Raw genomic sequence first — 16,186 nt, 5'->3', positions numbered from 1 at the left:
TTTATTTATTCTTGCATACCAAGAGTTTATATTTTATAACACTTTTAACATATAGTGTATAGCAGCGGAGGGTGCCTGTGAGGGAGAATAAAGGGGAATAGAAACAAAGAATGAAGGTAAAAACAAAGATACAGAGATACATATCGAAAGAGATAGAGGGGAAGAAATGGTTCTAGACTAAAGTACTCACTGGTTCATCATGTCATTATATTTTTTCTCTCAAGCAGTTATTATTATTATTTCAATATTGTGGAGAGACCATCTAAGTATTGAGTAACTACGTGTCAGTGCACTAATTAAAACGGAGAGTAACTCTGAGGAGTTGTCTTCTATATTATTAGAGGCAAGTTTGTCTCTACGTCGACACCTAATAACTCCGGGTAATGGTAGGTACTACCACCAGTCTATATTAATAAATCAAAGTTTGTCTGTATCGAGGGACTAAAATACTCCTTGCCTCATCATCAGTCATCCCAACATATTCAATTGTTTTCCTCAAACTCTTATTATAATTTTTTCATTATTGAGCAGAGAACATATATGAATTGATAAAAGTATTGAGCAGCTACGTGTGAGTGTACTCATGAAAACAGAGAGTAACGATGACAACTTTTGGGGCGCTATCTAATATATTATTAGAGTAAAGTTTGTGTGTTCGTCAAAACCTAATAACTTATGGTAACGCAGGCTATATAAAACAAAACGAAATTGAGTTTTTTTAACGTAATTTAAGAATAAATAAATATTAAAATTGGTCCAAAATGAAATAAACTAGATCATATAAGTAAGTACATATACTCGTAGTTTATACTCTATGATTAATTGAATAAATAATTAAATATCAATCAAGATACTTTACTCCCTCCCTATTCAAAAGCACATATTACTAAGGTATATGCTATATGCCTACTACTACTATCCCCAACCGATGCTGATGAACAATCAAACCTGTTTTAAAGGTATGCAACAATAAATCAAGTTTGATACGGATTTGAAGATATCTATAAATAAGTAATATTATAATTTTACATACTTATATATTATACAGTACGAGCAGCCTTCCTTCTATTTCCATTACCGGCCTTTGACACTTCAACAGACAATGTCTCTTCATGGGTATGAGAAGAACTGATTCCTTTGTTCTTAAAAAGCTTACGCCCGAATTAAGACCTTTGTTAATATCAGGTGCCTCTTATATGATTTTGGAGGAAGAAAATAAATTACTGCTATTAAGGAGAGACTCTTCTACATTTAAAATAACATTTGTACAGGGAAAATATTGTAATTAGCTATAAATTCATTTATATATATTAATTTTATTATGTATTTTAAAATCAATTTAAGATAAAGATAGAATTCTTCTTTTAGAGGGGGATTTTAACACCCCCAAGACTGATTCAGACGCATCAACAATTTTTCCTAAGTTAAACATATCTGAATTTAAATGGAATTATAATATTTTCCTTGCACTAATGCTATTTTAAATGTAAAAGGTTCCCAGCAGTAATTAATTTGATTAGATCCTTCTATATCCAAAATATTAAACAATTGATAATACTAAAAACTTTGTAACAATTTTTTGACTGAGGCATTTTTTAATTGAATTTTAAAATATGTACAGGCTGTCAAAGATCCAAAATTTGTTGAAATACAAGTAATAATGTTAATAACTTTTGCTATAGTCTAGGTTGATAGGTTTGATTTGATGGATATTGAGGCTTCTCCATTTATTATAATCAGGCTTAGACCCGTGTATAGATTCATTAAAAAAAGTTACCATTCAGGCGTTCATTTTTTAAACAAACAAAATGATGAACACGTAATCCTTTTTAGTTGGCTATAACTTTTTTCCTCAAAATATATACATTTTGAGGTCCCACAAATAATTTGACGTCTACAATTTTTGCTTCCCATTGCAAAATTCACCTTGAAATTTCATGGAGGTTGCGTTGTTAGATATAAAGTAATGCACGATACTCTCAGCCCCCATAGCAAACAATAAATATTCCTTGTAGGCAATTAAATTGATTGAAAAATGATCACGTGATCGTCGTTTCACCACATGATTTTGATTTTTGAGTAAAAGCTGTCTTTGGAGGGCAATTAATAAATAGCAACAAATTGAATGGAAAAATGAAAGACCACATTTTACGCTTAATACTCAAGCATGAGAATAGTAGCCAGCCAAGGAACTACTTGACGCCAATGCCCCTAAAGTATGGAATGAATATATATTTACACTTAGTAGATAATACCTAGATCTTAGGCTCCATTTTTACATGTTTTTTTAATATTTTGCATTAGATGAAGATATTAACTTATGCATATGCTTATATTACCTATCTAATATTCAGCGGGAGCCATAACAAATATAATGAGATTGTTAAGCGAATAAATTATACTTTTCATGGAAAACAAGATTTGTGATATGATCATTTGAAGCCTGATAAGGGTTGAAATAAACCAAATTATATTATTTTGTAGGTGTGGTAGTTCATAATCCTTGTACTCTGAGCATAAATTTGGCATGAATGTCTTCTCTCTTGTGACTATAAAACGAAAGAAAAAGGTTTGTATAACGTTATTTTCTCTTATTCAAAAGTGAGGTGTGGCAGCATTCACAATGATAAGTGAGTCATTTTTACTTTATGCTGGTTAGGATGAGGCTGATGCCAAGACTTCGTATTAACAATCATAATGAAAACATCTCTGCAGTTTTCATTAAAATTTACTAATACTTTGAGCAGATAGCCGATAATTTTTTTTAGAGAAAGTGTCAATTAACTAATCAAATCTAATTTTTTGACTTTTGAATATGCCTATATTATTTTGGAAATCCACATCTAAAGTAGAGTTAATATGAAGTAAAAAAGAGGAACATATTGTACCAGCCTCACCCTAATGTAGGTACTCTTTAGCAGCACAAGGTAGCTCCAGTTATGTTAGCTATAATTCATATATCCCATTTACATCCCAAAATATTATGTAGATTTGATCTTGTCAGTAATTTCTCTATTTCGAATCGTTGTTACCCAAATTGACACTTGGACATTGTTGGGGTTTTAGTAGTTTTCTAAACCAGTTAGAACGTTGCTCTCTCTAGTTCTAGGTACTGGGAGAGGAGAATGATTATTAATATGGTATTGACCATGAGATTGTATATTTAATGTATTGATTATTAGAGTGTTATAATATAATATAGTTTGTAAATAAGATAATAATTAGTCTTCATCATTATTGGATTGTTCTAAGCATAACAGACATAATGCGTTAATTTTCAAATTTTGGTTGAAATCAATGTTTCCTTTCATTTAATAAATCAAAATAGGTTACAATAAAACGAATTAAATGGTTGTTCTCTTTTAAAATAATGATGAAATTATTCTTTAGCTTATGTTATGATTGTTTGTCAATCCATGAGTCTCGTCTATTATAGATAATCCATCATCTCTAATGATAATTACTAACAGAGAAGTGATTAGCAATATTTTTTTTCTTAAACTAATTTTATTACCTATTTTGTCTCTGATTCGAATTAATCAATTAGTGAGATTTGTTGGTGTATTCATCGAATTTTTAAGGCATGATTCCATAATTTTTCTAACAGAAAACAACCATTTTATGCTTTTTATGATAATAGACATTAAATATTTTGATTAAAAAATTATAAGAAAACATCAATTTCAACCAGAAAATACATCAAATACATTTAAACATAATTAATTCCCTTACGACAAAATGATTTTAAGGCAAAATGTCAATTGAGAGTATAGTTTAAGGCAAAATTACCTAGCACTGTATTTTACATTAGAGTTGGGTCAAACTAGAAAATATCGAGCTTCAGACAAAGTCAGGCTACGAGGTGTCGGGTTTTGGTCCAGCTTTCGGGCCAAAATATAATAATCTATTCAATAAAAGTATTCAATATATATTCATAAGAGCCTAATATAATTAAAAAATCAGAATTTATTAAATAATTGATGAGTCAAATATTTTTTGCTCTGCTACAAAAATTAGTCGAATCACCAATTTTTTGTATAAAATAACTTCACATTTTTTTTACCCCGTAAAAAACAAAAATTAGTTCATCTTGAAAATCGTCAAATTGAAAATGACGTCAGTAATTAGTAGTAAAGAAGTTATTCTACATTCTAAATAAATGTCGGCATGGAAGGTTCGAGTCACGGAATTTTTTGTTTGTGAAAAATGAGGTTGGGAGAGTGGGCTTTAGGGTGCAGGGCTAGACCGAATCCACCTCTATTTTAAATATCGTTGGGTAATATCCAATTTGCCCTAACTTAAGTATTTACTCTACAGAATTAAGCTTTGAAACTCATTATGAATTATGATTTTTGTACAATAAAATGGATCTGAAAAATTCATTTACATATTCAATATTAGATTTCTAGGATGATATTCAGGCAATAATACACATATTTGTAATTTTGGAGAGACGAAAATTTGGCCCTCAAACCCGGATATTAAATTTTTAATTTATAAACTTCGACAAGTAGAATTTTCCTTTCCTTTTTAAGATTAATTTTTTGAATTCAATGGTACATGAGCGTTGTTTAGCTATATTAGTTTGTAAAGAAAACGACAGAGAGTGACCCCATTATACTGCAAAACTCCCTATTTTCTTTATAACATACACCATTATATTTAAACAGTTAGTTTAAACAATAAGCAGATAGTATATATTTTTTAGATTGCTCATACCTTATTGATATGGCTAATTCATAGAGGTTCCAAATTTATTTATAGAGTAATTAGTCCTACTCTCAGCAGCCCTAGTTGACAAAAAATATTATTATAATTTCTTAGAATAATTGATCGTGTTTGACTTTGCTTAGTTACTTGGTTTTATAGCTTAAATGATAAGTGATGCAGGGCAAGCGGTGCAACATGGAATACTTGGCTTGCTAAAAAATTCCCTTCACATATTAATGTTCAACTATAAGCATTTTCTCATCAAAAACTAGAAATTATTATTTGTTTCCTCCAAAAAACGAGAAAATATGTTGTTTTAACACTATGAAACAAAATGCTTGCCGGATAAAACTTATATATAATATTGTTTTTTAAGGCGTAGAACACGTTATTGATCCTTAAAACCTTTAAGTGCAATAGGTTTGGACTTTACAGTCTTTTTAAAAAATCAATTTTTTTTTAGTATAGTTGCGATTCAAAGTCATATTTCGAAGTTAAATAAATAGATTAATATTATAGGTAATACTCATTACAAAAACATTTCAGAATTCGAAAGATAAATGATTTATGAAATTATTTTGAATGCAGTTCCTACAAAATGGGTCTAAGGATTCAAATAAATGAAAGGTCTTATTTGGAAGGTTTTGGATTTTTCATATCTTTTTTTTTTTTTTAATTTCTTTATATTATTGGTAAAACTAAGAATAAATGTTATAACTTTAAAAGATCAGCTGTAAAAAATGGTAAATTTTGATTTTTTTTTCATTTTAAATTTTAATGGTCTTTTGGAATATTAAATGAATAAAAATTACGTGAAAAGTTACGAAATCAAATATAAATCAGTCGATTAGATGACTTAATCTGTAATAAATACAAACACTTAATATTTGGCTACCGGGTAAAAATACTCTTACACAGTATAATTTATCTATATCTCAAAAAAAGTTTTAAGGCTCAAATCAACAAATATAAAATTATAGATTTGAAATAAGCTCCAAGCAAATCTGAAGACTCAGGCTGGACTCACTAAAATATTTAAGGACTCAGACTTGAAATCAAATATTTGAGATATCGTCATTTTGGACTATATTTGAACGTTTTAAATTATCAAAAGTATTTGTTAATAATGTCAATTAGTTTGTAATTAATGGTTATAAAATCATTCCACAGAATGAAAGATTAAGAACTAAGCTATTGAACTTGGCAAGATATAAGATCATTAACTTAATTATGAATCTATGAATTACAAGATTCCTGAAGAAATGAAAACTTATTTTGTATCAATAAATGTGTTTTCCTCGATCATACATGCAGAATAAGGAATGAATAAGCTAAAAAAAATATTATCCGTAATGTGTTGTGACAGTCTGTGGCTTGGAGTCCAAAATAAATAAATTAAAAAGGGTATTCCTTCTTAATTTTCAATAACATAAAAATTAACTGGGCCCTCTATGTGAGTAACATAGCTATAATTTATATGAAAGAATATTATCATCTAGGGAATCTTTCTGCATGACGACATCACTCTCTGTCACATAGTTTACAAACTAATAAAAGTAAAACGCTCAGCCCTAATTGGGAAACAACATTTCGTATGAATAGTCTGGGTAATATCGGCTGTAGAAAAAGTAATGATACCTTCTAAAAATACAGTCTTGAATAGTTGTTGTTGATTAAATCTTAAAGTTCCGATTATTTTTGAATAACTCAGATTCTAAGCCTTTGATTGATTTACATGTTTTTTAAACAAGAATTCTGCATATGTTGCGATGGAGGCAAGAAGAACCATCATAAGTAATTTAATCCACTCCGAAAGGATCACCTCGGACATCATGAAGGCCTTATACGTCAGCTAAGCCATAGTCTGTCGGGTCAGAAATCTTTAGGCTGATGGGGACAACCTTAAGGGCAAACCCAAAAGTAGAAAACCCACCAAAGTGATGACTGAATACATCTTGGAGGCCTTTAAGATCAACCCAAACGATGAATATGTCAGAGTACGCCAAGAAAAAGAAGTTGCATCGGTCTACGGTGGGCAAGGCCATCTGAAAGGCTGGAGGAAGGCCACTTAGAAGAACTGAGAGGCCACTCCTTTCCCAATGTCAAAAAGAACTCCGTCTTTTGGGATTTCAACAACTCTTGAACGATCTGAAGCACAACAGCAACCGGGTAATCTTTTTCTCTGATGAAAAGACCTTTACCGTTGATCCCGTTACAACAAGCAAAATAATCGAGTGGCATACATTGGCAAGGCTGACAACAGCATAAGGATAGTCACTAAGATCAAATATCCGGTCTCTGTGATGATGTTGGGGGCTGTAGCATCAACTGAAAAAAAAAAAAACTCCAATTTGGTTTCCTGTTGGATACTGGTTACTCACGGCCAACTACTTGGTGGTGTTGAAGAAAATGTGGTCACATAGATCACCAAGACCATGAAGAATCCAACAAGGCCACGTATGTATTCAGCAGGATGGGACTCCGGCCCATACTGCCGCTTACCGCGGGTCCAGCAGTTTACCTGCACAATCCGTAGGCAGGGGTGTATTCTAACATATTGGAAGGGTTACGTGGTGCTTAGAAATGGGATAGTATTGCAGTTTAACCCTCCTGTTGTCTTCGGGTCAAAATGACCCATAGTTTAATTAACCATAAAAACCAATAAAATAACGTTTTTTTGGCCTGATTTTTTTTTACTTGTCCCGAATATTTAAAAAATTTAAAAAAAAAATCGCAGAAAAAATTTCTGTGTAAGCAGTACAAAAAAATGCACAAAGATTGTCTTCCGGTTCAAAATGACCCATGATAAAATTTTAACAGAATTGAAAGTTACAAAAGTAGTTGCGTAATAAAAAATGTTTCTTTGTTTGATTAGTCTCTCTAATACGCAATTTCTTATGCGTAATAGCATAATGACAATGCAATATTTGTTCTTTGTCTGTGCATTTCAAGGGGGTATAAAGGTGGTTGATTTTTTAATATTCACTGCATTTACATTTTTTCAATATGAGTGTGCGTGATATTTCTGAAGAAGCTTTCGATCTCATTCTTGAGGAAAACTCTAATGCCGAACTGGAAGGAGAGGACGGCTGGAGGAGGGTGGCTTGCGATGCCAAATCAAGTTATGCTCGGAAAATCCATGTATATACAGGAAAGTTGGCCGACGGACACTCAGAGAAAAACCAAGGGATGCGTGTTGTACTTGATCTGACCGAGGGACTGAGGGGTAACAATGTGACTTGTGATAATTTTTTTACCTCTTATCAACTCGGGCAACAGCTCCTGAAGAGGAAGATTACCATGTTTGGTACGGTTCGTAAAAACAAGCCTGAGCTCCCACCCGCACTGCTTGCATCAAAAGAGAGAGAAGTCTTCTCATCAAAATTTGCCTTCACACCCATTACCACTTTAGTTTCTTATTTACCGAAGAAAAACAAAAATGTAGTTCTTCTAAGCACACTTCACATAGACGGGAGCATTAGTGATCGTGACGATAGAAAGCCAATCATAATTATGAACTACAATCGAAACAAAAAAGGTGTGGACAATCTAGACATGGTAATTGGAGCATACAGCTGCAGAAGGATGACTTCCCGCTGGCCCCTGGCCATCTTTCACAAAATCATTGACGTTTCCTCTTACAATGCCTTTGTAATTTGGAGAGAGATCAATCCGACCTGGATGTCTCATAAGAGCCACAAGAGAAGAGTGTTCCTGGAACAGCTAGGAAAGGCACTTGTAGCTTCACTCATTGAAAGAAGGAAAAACGTCCACCGAACAGAGGCCTCAGCTCAGATTGTGAAAGCTTTTCAGAGTGCTAGACTTCCGGATCGACCTGATGATCAAGCCTCAACTTCTACTTTCAAAGCAAGCAAGAGAAAAAGATGCCAGTTTTGCCCTAAAGAGAAGGACAATAAGACGAATAATACATGTTTTAAATGCAATAAATACATATGCAAAGGCTGTTCCTTATCATACTGTTCATCATGTGCTCAATAGATGAATTTATTCTACTATTTCTATTATTTTGTCATTGTTTTGTAAGTATTTATAATTGTTTAGAGGAAAATTGAAAACAAAAATAGAAAAAAATTGCTTTCCCATATTTTTTTATTATTATTTTAGCTATAAAGTTGATTTGGGCAGGGTAAAAGCAGTCATTCAATGATATTTTTTTGTGAATTAAAAAGTGGTCCTTCTGGCAAACTGAATTGTAGTCTTTAAAATATTCAAAAAAGTCCAATAATTTTATAGCAAAGTATAGACGGGTCATTTTGACCCAAAGGGCAAAAGCTGTGTACAGAAAATGAAGACAACCCAAGGGTTAAACTCCTTTGAGTCCCATTACTTTACCAGTGCAACCTGAGGTCCAAGGTATATTTTGGGATATTATGAGGATTTCTAGATGCTCAGGGAAGCAGCAGTGGAGAAGTGAACTCAATTAGGGCTTAGCAGTTAATCAACAATAATCAATATATATTAATTTAAAAAAAAAAAAAAAAAAAAATCGATAAAAACGCTTTTGATATTTTACAAACGTCCAGCTTTAGTATATCTGATGATCCCCTCCCTTCCACCATCCTTCATGACTAATGATGATTCGATGAATAATTTATGAAGTACTTTTGTGCACTGGTTATAGTTTAACATTTCTTTAAAAGAGTACCAACAAGAATATATCATCATTTTCCGACAATAATTTTAATCAATTAATTTTTACAACTCATTGATTGTACATTTAATTTCATTTAGGACATTTATTTTATGATCTTTAAGTCTTACGTGACAAATTTTATGGGTTAGAAAATTAAAAAAAATAGATGGCTACTTTTTTTAAACAAATTTTCAGCCCTAATTGTCACCTAGCTATTTGATAATCGTAAATTCTCAAAAAGCAGAGTAGTCCCTTTATTATTTCCGTCACTATTTGAGAAAAACAACAACATAAAAATGTATCCCTAAAACGTTTGACCCATTAAAATGCTCTTAAATTTCTTTACGTATCATGTTCAATCGACACGACATTTACTCCACAATTTTATGACACAAATGTGAAACAACAAAAAAAACAAAAAACGGAAATACACCCATGAGGGCTCGACGAAAGATACTATTTAAACCGATTAAACTAAGTATTCTTAGTTTCTTAACCCTATTAAGTATATAGAATTTCATTACCTCTTCGTTTATTGTATATACAACACACATATAGGTACACAATAATAACAATTAAAAGCATAGGGAACAGAACAAAAATTACTCTCTAAATTGTTCAGTCCTAAACTTTTAATGATGTACTTGTCACAAACTCTGAATTTTCTGTATCAAATCTTAAGGACGCCTCTGAATGGGACACAAAAGCTGTCCCACATACGATTTTTTTACTAAATGTTGTCATCATAGACATCAGCCAGGGACGTAATCAGCAATCAATCAATATTTAAAAAAAAATATATATATATACGAGTACTTTCATTAGGTATACAAGGTAGAGCAGCAAAACTTGGACTGTTAATTAATGTTTTTTTTTCTCTCAATACTATGAAAAAGTTTAGTGAATATTTTTGAAATTCTGTTTCCGCTGTCCTTTTTATAAACAAACTATACTAATCATTTAGTCATTTTATTATCATGAGCGTGACACAAGCAAAACGGCAGCGCATCTCAGATCTTCCAGATGCTGAAGTTGATGTGATGAAGGGCCATAAAGCGCCATTGTGTATTATTTTCTTTCCCAAAGACCCAACGCCACCTTTTGAAAGACGGCATGAAAGCTAGGAGGCTCGAGAGGTGCAAGAAACATGGAACAAGGCAAATTGGTCAATTGTGAAAATTTTCTCATACAAGAAGATTTTCACAGTTGATCAATTTCACAAAGACGGAACGATCACTGGCTTGTAGAAACAAAAAAGAGGGCCCACACCAAATATCTGGGCCAAAAAATGGCCCTCGGCGTTGTGGTCTCTGATACAAAGAAGATGCCTCCGTTCCTTTTCAAGGCTGGATAGAAAATTGGGAAGAATGCCTAGTATAAGGTGCTTAGGTACACCCTCTTGCCATAACTGAAGATAAACTATACGGAGGGTAATTACGTGTGGACTCAGGGCCTCTCTCAAGAGGTTCTGCACAGATAACATTCGATTCCTTTCCAAAGAGATATGGCCCCCTTCCTCACCAGAGTTGAACCCACTGGACTTTTCTATATGGGGCACTTTGGAGAGGGAAACCAACAGGATCTCAGACCCATATGTGGACTCACTGAAGTCCTCCATAGTGGTTGCATGTGACAACTTGTCAGAAGAGCATGGCCTTCAGACGACGTGTAAAGGCTGTGATTGATAATGAAGGTGCCCATATTCCTTCTTTATTTCCTTCTCCCCCTCATCCCTTGTCACAGCTGATTGTAGTTGATTTCCTCTAAAACATTCTTCAAATTGTCAGGAATACCATTTTGATTTTTGGATTTTTAACATGCCCATTATGGACACGTTATTAGATCAAGGCTAGACAGCAAGACAATTGTAGAGCAAACTCATTTATGAAGTAAGTTTCTCTCTTTCTTTCGTTATATTGAGGACATTGGGCGCATTTGTTTGATTGAATGTAATACATTACAAATAAAAAATATGTAGTAATTTAAATTGTTTTTTTTTTCAATTAATTCCTTATTTATTAACACTATATTTACATTATTCTCTATCGTTATATTCCTAATTTTGGGGTGGCAATGACGTCATATAAAGTTTCATTAAGGACTGAAAATTATTGCTCTCTAATCTTGTATTATTAACTTTGTCTCAATTCTCCTGTTCAAGTAGTTGTTTTATACACTACTTACATAATACGACTACTTATGTTGTACAAGTAGTTACCTCCTACACGAAATTAATTAATTCAATATTCTTATACATGTTTATTTCTCAGATTCATAACCATAGAGTAAATGGAGTCACTTCTTTGTCATTTCCTAGAAGTGCTCTTATTGTATCATTACTTATGGAGAAATCGATTTTATAAACCTTGTTTTCTATGGTTTGTCTTCCTTTGTGCTACAAAGGAAGAGATGACACAATTAGAGTTTTAGTACAAAGTTTGTACAAGGGTTGATTCGTATACCCCTTCTGGTAGTGGTACCGGGATACCGACGCATTTAGAACGGTATAATAGTGATAATATGAAACACTTTTTCAATTTCTACAAGCAGATTGTACAAGTTACACTATTTTTATTTTTTATGATTGTAATTGCATCTTTACAATGTTTGAGACTTGAATATTTTTATTTTTACCAATACAGGCCTTAAGGGTACGTAGATGGGAACGAGTCTTCCATATTTCCCTCCTTATACTCTCCAGGGCATCACACACTCTATCCATAAATGAATTGGAGTCTCCGTTTTATCGTCGTTTTTTAACCATGCCCATTATAGACACGATTTTCATCACTAGTTATATACATCAAATAAGTAATTTAACCACTACAATCCCAGCACAAAGATATTGACGACGATTTTTTAGTCAATTCAAACTGAAAAAAAAACAACTGAAAAATCAGACGTAGATTGACTTACATATCTGAAATTTCATTTTTGAGTTTCCCAGTAATAGTTAAATTTGACATACCAAATTTTATCTTAATAAGATGGGGAAAAAATTCGATAATACATTTTCTATTGAATGACCCATGTTCTATATAATTGATTTATAAGGGGAAATAACTCTGTTCATTGAGACTTGAGAATAATTGTAAACTTGTAAACCGTATCGAAATGAATGAAGAGAGAGATATATATAAAGAGGAAAAATATGTAGGTACGTTTATTTGTAAAAAAAAAAAAGTAATAATTTCCATTGATTGAAATAATAATAATAATATAACGTAAAAATCCCCATTTTTCATTCATTTTGTTTATTCTTCTCCTCCATTTTTATGGTTCATTGACTCTGAAACGAGGAAGGAACATTTTCTGATGTACCTATAACCTATGTACGTATAGTCAGCAGCAATAAGACCGTATACAATGTACTCAATTTGCAATGGTTACTATAGAACAACATATCCATTCGTAGTACTAAAGAAATTAGTGGATTTCCCGGGCTTTTTCAAATAAAAAAATATACTTTGTAGTATTGTTGTTTCGGTCTTTAATACGGGACTTAAAATTAATCTCGTTCCTGTTAACCTCCTTGAAAAAGTCCCAAATTTTAAAGCATCCTCTACAATACATAAAGTGTTTTACTTAACCGATTTAATTCGTTAATTAAAACTGTGAGAATCATAAAAAACACGTGAATATTTTCGGATAATTTTTAATTTAGAACAGATTAAGATCTAGTTAAGACTGATTAAAATGATAGAAGATTGATTTATGATTATAAAACGGGTAGATACATATGATAACGTCATTTATCCAAAATTGTTTGATGGGACAAAGCGTGCACCTCAGAATTTTATAACATCCCTAAAATCCCAAGAATCAACACTAAAATCCCAAGAAAACAATAATAGTTCACAGAATATTAATACAGTTAAAAACTCAACTTTAATCAGTTAAATTTCATATACTTTTTTATCTTCAATAATATCTGCTGATAAGTATAGAAAATCTTTTTATGTATGCACTTTAAGCTTTGTATCTTTGTATCGTTGATGAACATTCCCCTGTTCAAGCTTCGTCATTACCGAGGAGGATTCCAGTTCTAACATGTTCCAAAAAAATATTTTATTTTTATAAAATATAATATTTAGCTGCAGTGAAAATCATACGAAACGAGAACGAATTATGAACAAGCTGAAACGACTAAACAAGAAGTCAACTCTTAATATGTATTGATAAACAAAGTTTAAAAATATAATTAATCTACTCAAATGAGAGTAATCCATTATTGTTGCATGTATAAAATCCCAAGATTTCGGCATTTTAATACGAATAATCCCTCACGTAACGTCAATATCCCCAGATCTTGGGATAAATCCCAAGGAGTGGCATCTTTGTATGGGACAACTTTTGTGTCCGATTCGAACGTCTTCTTAAAATTAATAACGGGACTGTATCAGTCCCAAAACTTTTGAAAGGCGTTTATATTAAAGTGACCAATCAGACTCTTTTCTCCGGATATATTTCTCTTTTTACATCCTCTCCAGAAAATCCAGGCACTTTTTTTTCTATCAATTCAGGAAATTTGCAGCTTTATGAAAGACAAATGTCCCTAGTTAAAATTGACTAAAATAGAAAACATAAATAAATGAAGTAAGGCAAAATCCAAAATACTTTCTAAAGAAATAATTATTTTTTCTAATAAACAAATACAAGAATCAATTATACTTTATTCTTAAGTTTATTAATTTCAAAATATTAATCTCCTTCTCTATAAATCAAGAGTCCACTTTTTGAGAAATCAAATTTTGTCAGTGATTATGGATCCATCCCTCAACTTTATGGAAGATCAAATTCAATAATTCTTTATCGCATATTTTGTATTTCAATCTTTATTTAAAAAAAAGACCGAAATTATAATTGGTTTTTAGTTAATTACAGGGAATATATTCATTGATAGGGTTGTAAGTCCTAAGCACTTTTAGTGAGCAAATTTTGTTGTTACTGGCAAATTTTTTAATTTCTAAAGCTATTATTCTTATTCCTTCATTCTTGTAGAGAGAAAATCTATGTGCAAAGGGTAACTAGGATTGTGTGTACTCATGAATAGTATAGAGTAATCTTGATGATATTTTGGGGAGGTCTAATGGAAGTCCTCATTGGACTTAAAGCAGAATTGAGGGTCGACGACACAGTGCAATTCCTGTCCATGTTTTAACTTGATATGGAGTTAGAAATTTGTATATTTCCTTAATCTCCTGGCTGATTGTTTCTAATCTATTATAAAGTCAGTTCAACTAATCTGCTCTCCTCTCAAAAGTTTGCAAATTTTCAAGATTGCTTCGTTAATTTTTGGGACTTTTTTACATGCCCAAAATACTTACGATTTACAATGACATTCATTGGCCAAGAAGTTTACAACTCAATGAACATATTACAAACAAGTTGTAAGAGTAGATACATCAGGGGTACCAAAATCAATTCAAAAGTAGAGAGATACAGCTAAATAAAATTTGACGTTTTCTATTGATGACAACTTCATCACCCAAGTTTTCATTGTTATTGCCGTTCAACATATGTATGCCAATGGTCCTTTTCTGGCACCTATGAGAGACTTCAACAAAGGAAAGAAAGTATACATCGTACTGGTTGATGTCTGTGTGATAAGGCTGTTTCCTCGAAACAATCCTTTGGTGATGAATAAAATTGGAACCCGTTAATGTATCATATATTTTTATTCGTATACTAAACTAGTAACATTATTTTACTAGAAAAAAAGGAAATTGGTTACAACAGAGCACTCAAGTAAATCACAAATATGATACAAATTGCAATAAAACAATGATAGAGATTAGATAAAAATCAATAGATATTCGGGAAAAAGAACCTACAAATTAAACAGCACAAGATTAAAACAAAAACTAATTTGATTTTAAAATTTGAACTTTTTAAAATCGCAAGATTTTTATTCAAAATCATCAAATGTCTACCTGAGAGTGAAATTTTATTAGAGCTCCAGAAAAATTTCCAAGTTGAAATATAATCAGTTGGAATTTTAAATGTTATTTCAGTATAGTAAATTATCACCCCACATAAGCGATGCACTTTTAAAGCTTTCTAATTGATCAGTTTTTCTGTGATAAGAGCCTTACTATTTAGAGTTGCATAATCTTTTTTTTTTTTTTTTTTTTGCATTAATTTTCTTTTGATAATTTACAGGGCGTGGGTTCAAAATTTAATAATTTAGAAAAAGTATGGAATATATATATATATGTCATTTTTACAAAATGTTTATCTATGTAATGACTACCATTACCCAATGTGACCACTCTTAGAAACAATCACATTCTCTACACGAGAAAAAAACTTAGTGCTATTTTTTTTATGTATTCCTTGCACATTTGATTCCAGTGCTCAATGATACTGGCCTTCAACTCGTCTAAATTGTGGTGAGATACCACAGCAACCTTGGCCAACAAAATGCTTCACATACTGTAGTCTAGAAGATTGAGATCTGGTGAGGAAGGAGCCAAACGTACTTGTCCTAGAAAGAGAAAAAAGTTTTTCATGCAAAACTTTTGGGCCTTGGGAGATTTATTAGATGGATCCCCATTCTTAGTTCATAGATAATCGGGATTTTAACCTTGACAAGACAGTCCAGTTAAAAATCTTATACGTAGTATACATTACCATTGAGTTTTTCATTATATTTGAAGAAATATGGGTCCATCTTCTTATGATCTGACGCTACGACTAGTGTTGTGTCTGTCCTGATTTATTCGGTCCAGTCAAGTCTTAGGAATATTTCTATCGGCAGATGTGGAGTGGAATGTATCGTAGTCATTGGTACTAAGTAAGGACAGACACAACACTAGCTAC

General features: G+C 32.0%; 1 protein-coding gene across 1 annotated transcript; it reads left to right on the top strand.

The window, feature by feature from the left end:
* Positions 1-7,716: 7,716 nt before the first annotated feature.
* LOC139906622 (piggyBac transposable element-derived protein 4-like) lies at positions 7,717-8,709 on the top strand. The gene has a single exon (XM_071891801.1). It carries the CDS (start codon positions 7,717-7,719, stop codon positions 8,707-8,709), a length of 993 nt encoding a protein of 330 aa, XP_071747902.1.
* The last annotated feature ends 7,477 nt before the right edge of the window (positions 8,710-16,186 follow it).

Source organism: Lepeophtheirus salmonis, chromosome 1 (genome assembly GCF_016086655.4).
Source record: "Lepeophtheirus salmonis chromosome 1, UVic_Lsal_1.4, whole genome shotgun sequence".
Lineage (NCBI taxonomy): Eukaryota > Metazoa > Arthropoda > Copepoda > Siphonostomatoida > Caligidae > Lepeophtheirus > Lepeophtheirus salmonis.
Note: the sequence above shows the minus strand (reverse complement) of the source record. Positions and strands in the feature narration are given on the sequence as shown.